Source organism: Marmota marmota, unplaced genomic scaffold (genome assembly GCF_001458135.2).
Source record: "Marmota marmota marmota unplaced genomic scaffold, marMar, whole genome shotgun sequence".
Taxonomy (NCBI): domain Eukaryota; kingdom Metazoa; phylum Chordata; class Mammalia; order Rodentia; family Sciuridae; genus Marmota; species Marmota marmota.
The window spans coordinates 1,975,733-1,981,732 of NW_026000136.1; the positions used below are offsets into that span (position 1 = coordinate 1,975,733).

At 40.7% G+C, this 6,000-nt stretch overlaps 1 protein-coding gene across 1 annotated transcript in view; it reads right to left on the bottom strand.

The window, feature by feature from the left end:
- Lmtk2 (lemur tyrosine kinase 2) overlaps nucleotides 1–3,746 on the bottom strand; it is a 65,138-nt gene extending 61,392 nt beyond the window's left edge. The window contains exons 1-2 of the mRNA XM_015501907.2: nucleotides 3,623–3,746; nucleotides 411–555 (exon numbers count right to left, since the gene is read on the bottom strand). Coding sequence (XP_015357393.2) covers nucleotides 411–555; nucleotides 3,623–3,688 — 211 coding nt within the window. The 5' untranslated portion in view covers nucleotides 3,689–3,746. The remainder of the gene's footprint in view (nucleotides 1–410; nucleotides 556–3,622) is intronic.
- Between the last annotated feature and the right edge of the window lie 2,254 nt (nucleotides 3,747–6,000).

Here is a 6,000-nt window from a genome sequence, read left to right on the forward strand (position 1 = left end):
CTTTTATCAGACCCAGGGTCCATAAAGGAAACAAGTTTTGTGTTTTTTTTGTGTGTGTGTGTGTGGGTGCTACAGATTGAACCCAGGGGTGCTTAACCATTAAGACACATCCCCAGCTCCCCCAGCCCATATATATTTTATTTAGAGATAGGATCTCACTGGGTTGCTTAGGGCCTTGCTAAGCTACTGAGGCTGGCTTTGAACTCACAATCTTCTTGCCTTAGCCTGGAAGCAACAGCTTTTGCTGGAATAAAATAAGCCCGAGCACCGGAACAGTGGGGAGCAGAAGGAAGAGAAACACATAGGCAAAGGAGGAAGTGGGCTGCCCAATACTGCACGATAGCAGCAAGGCTCCTACTGTCACTGCTCAGAAACAATGCGTGGAAATCTAACATTAGATAAGGTCTTACCCACAGAAGGCTGGAACTGTGATGGAGCTGGAAGTGAAATATTTGGTACTGAAAGTGTGAAGACCTCTGCTGGGGACTGGACAGAAGGGGTGTCTTCTGCTGGTGGTGTGAAATCGATCTCATCATCAAAATTATCTTCAAATTCCTAAAATCAGAAAGAACCAGTATTAAAAACCACTGGCTAACATTTAAGATATGACTCTTGCTTCAATTTACTTGTAATATGCTGTCAAAATTCCCCCAGTTCTTACTTACCTCAAGTGAAAAGCATATGCAATTATGCTCTCCAACTCCAAAAAGCAAAATAAAATTTGAAAATAAATCACACATATTTTATGTAACTTTTAAAATTGATAGTTTGAAGTTAAATGCAAAATTTTCTAAAATGGCCATGGAACTTAACATGGAAATACTCTCCCAAGATCAAAAGTTTGCTTATAAATTATTAGAGTTTAGACAATTCTTCTAAAGTTATCATTCACTTTCACAAATATATTTGCATACTGAATCAAAACAAATTTTTATTTTTAATATTGTATGCATTTTTAATTACACTTTGATTTCTATTAAAATAAAGACAGTTAAACAACCAGAAAAGATATTTTTAAGTAAGTCCTATTTCTCCAAGAAAGTAATGATGGAAAAAACTGCTACACTGGGCAGAAAAACCAGAGCACACGAATCACAAAGACCAGTATGACACTGTGCGGCACCTAAGTGCGCCTAGCTTACAAGAGAACCCAGTACTCCAAAGACAATGACTTGAAAATTGAGGAGGTCCCAATCAGGCTGTGGGAACCTTTTAAATGGCTCTATTGGGCAGAAATTCTCCCCATCCTCCTATCCTCATTCCTGTGAACTGAGCACACCTTGGGATCCAGGTTAATTTAACACAAACAGAGAAGACTGTCAAGTGGTTCACTGATTCAGATAATTACAAAGTACCCCCTTCCTCAGGCACCACACTGAAGCTGAGAAGAGATCAGTGGACAAGACCCATTTTTCTGCCAACATCCTTTTCTTCTTCTACCACCTTCCTTTAGCCCCCCAATACAAGAAAGAAACAAAAAATTATAATGTTAGATTTCCGTTTTCACATACATGTGAGAAGACTTTATTCTCATATATGTCATCTATGTGCTTGAATGCATTAAAGGACATTATGGTTATTTATATGGGAGGAGGGAGCAGGAAAAATGTGATACTCAAGTTCAATATGTGAGGACATATCTGAATAAAGAGATTGTTCAGTTTTTCTTTTGGACATTCCTAAAGGGTTTTTCATTAAAAGGACTTTGTCCATCACGCTTTATCTTAAAAATAATGCCACTCAAAATGTGGCAGCAACATGACATAACCAGTAAATATACCAGTAGATGATTCTAAAAATTCAGAGAGGTGATACAGTATAACAGTAATTGAAAAAAATGACATAAGCCTGGGTAATGGGTATCTCTTACAGTTATGCCAGTGGCTGTCTGGATGAACTTAGGCAAATCACTTTTCCAGACTGTAGCTTCCTGGTGTGTAAAGGGACTTCTCTGGGACCACTGAGTTCTAAAATTGCAGAGCCCTATATCCAAAGGAAAGAGATGGCAATATTCTTTTTTTTTGGATAGCATGCCTTTATTTTATTTGTTTACTTTTGTATTTGGTGCTAAGGATCAAACCTGGTGCCTAATGCATGCTAGGCAAGCGCTCTGCTGCTGAGCCCCAGCCCCAGCCCAGCAATATTCTTATTTAGTCACACAGGCCCCAGAGCACTGTGACCCCTGCATCAGAATCACCCCAGCTTGCTGGATAGCAATAAAGAATCCCAGCCTTGAGGTAGCATCACAATAAACTCCTTCATTCAATACTGACATTCAAAACAGGCAAGAATTGCTGAGGCAAGAATAAGATATCACGAAATGTGAGACCTGACTTCACTATCGGCAACACTGATCAGACTTTATCTTTGTCCTGAAATGGCCAGGTTTCTGTGCAAAGTCCGTCAGCAAAATTGACCATGAGGGGACACAGATTCTCTGTCCACAAATGTGCGCCCCCTACTGGGATGTCATTAAGTCCCCACAGAAATGTCGACAGTGATGTGATAGCCCAGGGGCTGGTGCTGTGAATAAAGCCTCACAGGCCCAGGCAGGCCAACTTTTCCACAGACAGTGGCCCATGCTGGGTGAGTCTCCTGCAGCCTTCCCTTGCTCTTGGCCTTCTGTGCGTAATGCAGTGTTGGGTCCAGAGACAGCACACCTTCTTAAGTCTTTAGAGCTGCGGGCAGACTCCAGAATAGAGACCACACAATAAAACAATTAGGAGGCTATAGAAATCAGGTCCCATGCCCATTGAAAAGGTTTGGGTGAGAAGAAAACTTTTGTTTTCCAATTTGAACCAGTGGCCTTCAGGACAGTGCAGTCAGAGGGCAACACATTGAGGTGCGTTTTCTCTGGGTGCATGCACTCCCTATTTACGTTCCCCATGTACTCCTTCTTAACTAATATTTTTGGAACACTAATACACACTAGCAGGCATGCAGCAAGCTCTGAAGCAGGAGTTCCCAGATTGTTTTCTGGTAGATCCCATCCACCTGCTGCTACATCAGCCCCTCTCTGTCATTCCTCTCTGGGCCAGGATTTTATAGTGAGTAGCATTCTCCCCCTCTTTGGGGAACTCAAGGTTTCAAGGCAAACCTGAGGCTTCAATACTCTTCCTCACACACAAAACGCTGGGGGGATCCCTTTGTGATCTAATGACCACAAATTCACCAGCCTACAAAAGTTTAGGAAAAACCCAAAACCCAAACCAGTTTGTTCTTACACATAGACCTTATAGCAAGTAAGTTCAATCCTGATGCTTTATTCCCACCTAGCAAAAACTTAAACTCACCACACCCTGTGCTTATTATCAAAGATGCTCCAAGGCAGGGTTGCCAAACTAAGGCCAAGGGCCATATCCAAACTGCCAGTTTTTGTAAATCTAGTTTTACTGGCACAAAGCCAAGACCATTTGTTAACATAGTTCTTTGGTTAATGTAGCACTACGACTGTAGGGCTGAGGTTTAGGGCGCTGTTAACAGAGACTTTATGGCCCACAAGATTTAATACCTGGCCCTTACAAAAAAAGTCTGCTGAGACCTGCTCCCAGAACACTGGTGCATAGCCACTCTACTGTAAACATATCCGAAGATGACTATAGGTTTCTGCATCTGTGCTCACCTTAAAGTCTATTTCTGGGTCCTTACAGCAGGAAACACAGTTTGCTATTAACACTATTAATATCATTAAGCTGCACACAGACAGGATTACAAACGATACAGGAACTTCTGTAGTAGGTGCCTCCCCTAGAGAGAGAGAGAAAAAAAAAATAACATTAAAAACATATACATTCCAAAACCAATCTTAACTACTGATACTTTCTTCTAGATATAAAAGGGACCAAGGGTTAATAAGATATGCTTAATTGCTTATGATAAAGCTGATGGTCGATCCAGAATAGAATTTTTTTTCTTAAACTTTATTTTACAATAATCTTAGATTTAGAGAAGAATTGTAGAGAGAATTCAGAGTTCCCACATACCCTTTGCCCAGTTTCCACTAATGCTCAAATCTTACATTTCTGTGGTATATTCATCAAAACTAGGAAAAAAAAACATTGGCATAACACTATTAATGGAGCTTCAAACTTTATTTGGATTTTACAATTTTCTCCACTAAAGTCTTTTTTTTAATTCCAGGGTTCAATAAAGAATACTAACACTGCGTTTAACCTACATGCCCCCTAGTCTCCTCCTATCTCTGATTTTCTCAGTCTTTCCATGTGTCCCATAACTTTGATACTTCTGAACAGCACTGGTCAGTTATTCTGCAGAATATTCCTCAACTTGGGTGGTCTGATGTTTTCCCAGGATTAGAGAAAGTTTACAGTATTTGGGAAGAACCTAGAACACCACAGGGGTGAGATGACTTTGTTCTTGCATCACATCGGGGGCACATAACTTGTTCCTAGTGTGCTGAAATTTGACCATGTGGCCAGGTAGTCTCTCCAACATACAGTCTTCTCTTGGCAGACTCTCTGCCTTACAAGCAGGTCCCAAAGTCAAGTGCATACCCACAGAGAAGGAAAGTAAGCTAGACTTTGTGGAGGGAGGACTCCTGAAGAGTTTGCAGACATGTCAAAAAAACTACAGCAGGGCTGGGATTATAGCTCAGTGGTAGAGCGCTCACCTAGCACATATGAGGCACTGGGTTGGATCCTCAGCACCATATAAAATAAATAAATTAAATAAAGGTATTGTGTCCATCTACAACTAAAAAAATGTTTAAAAATACTACAGCTACTAATAAATAGGTACTTGAGGGGAGATACTTTGTTATGTAAATACTCTGCTTCTCCTTAAGGTTTTGCATACCCACTTTCTCATTCACCTGCACATCTTGCCTGCAGTGATTGATACCAAGATGTTTTAATGCAGATTTTCTAGGTCCTTCATTCCTTCTACATTTGTTATTTAAAACCCTTCTGTAAGGAACACTTGTACTTTCTCCTCCATGTATTTATTTTATCCCATCACTTATACAGCTTTTTACTCCTGGATGTTTGTCCTTGGGGTTACAATCCAATATTACCATTATTTATTTTGTGGCTCAAGCTGCTCCAGCATTGGCCACTGGAGGTTCTTTCAAGTTGACTGCTGGCTCCTTAGGTAGTGCCCCATCCAGTTCTTTTGAATCCAACAGCACTTCACTTTCTGGCACTACAGCAAGCTCTAGGTTCCTCTTGTATTTTCCTACACTGGCCCTAGAATCAGCCACTTTTTTAAGGAGCCTGGGCCATGATAAGGGCTTCTAACAGAACGGTGTCTGCACACTACAGTCTGTGTCCAGTTGCTACATGGAGGGACCTCTAGCTAAGTCAAGAGTTTTACATCTCTAAGGGTCTGCTTTAAAAACAAACAAGCAAAAAGAATATGTAATGGATACTGAACCACAAAGCCTAAAATATTTTACTATCTGGCCCATCCCAACTTAGAGCATAAAGATTTTTACGTCTTATTTTTAGAAAGGACTTAGTTCTCCTGGAAAACATTCAACTAGGATAATTCTGAACCTTTTCTGAGCAAACTGTTCACTCAGCTGCTGGTGTTTTACGAAGAAATAAATTTTTCCTTGGAATTATCATCTATGGCTACTGCACCAAACAGAAGGCAGAGGCAGGTTAACGATGTCACCATTTTTTAGGTGAAACTATGGAAATGAACCCAAATTCCTAAGTGAGCAAAACATATTCTTGAGAATAAAATAACCTTTGTATCAGAGAAGTCTAAAATGAACTGTAAACAGGACTTTTTTTCTTTTTCAATATCCAAAGGTTCACTTGTAAAAGCAATACTGAAACTTCAAGGTCACTGGTGGGCTCAGCCCTGTTGAAGTCTATGCTCAGGAGCAACACAGTTGGCCATGGGTACTGAGAGCCTGCAGCTGTAAGTCAACAAAGTCCACAGAGAGGAGAGACGCGATGGCTCCTCTCAAGGCCAATCTGGAGGCAAATCAACTGTGACTGAGAATAAGGATCTCCTAGCCAGGCACCTTGTGAA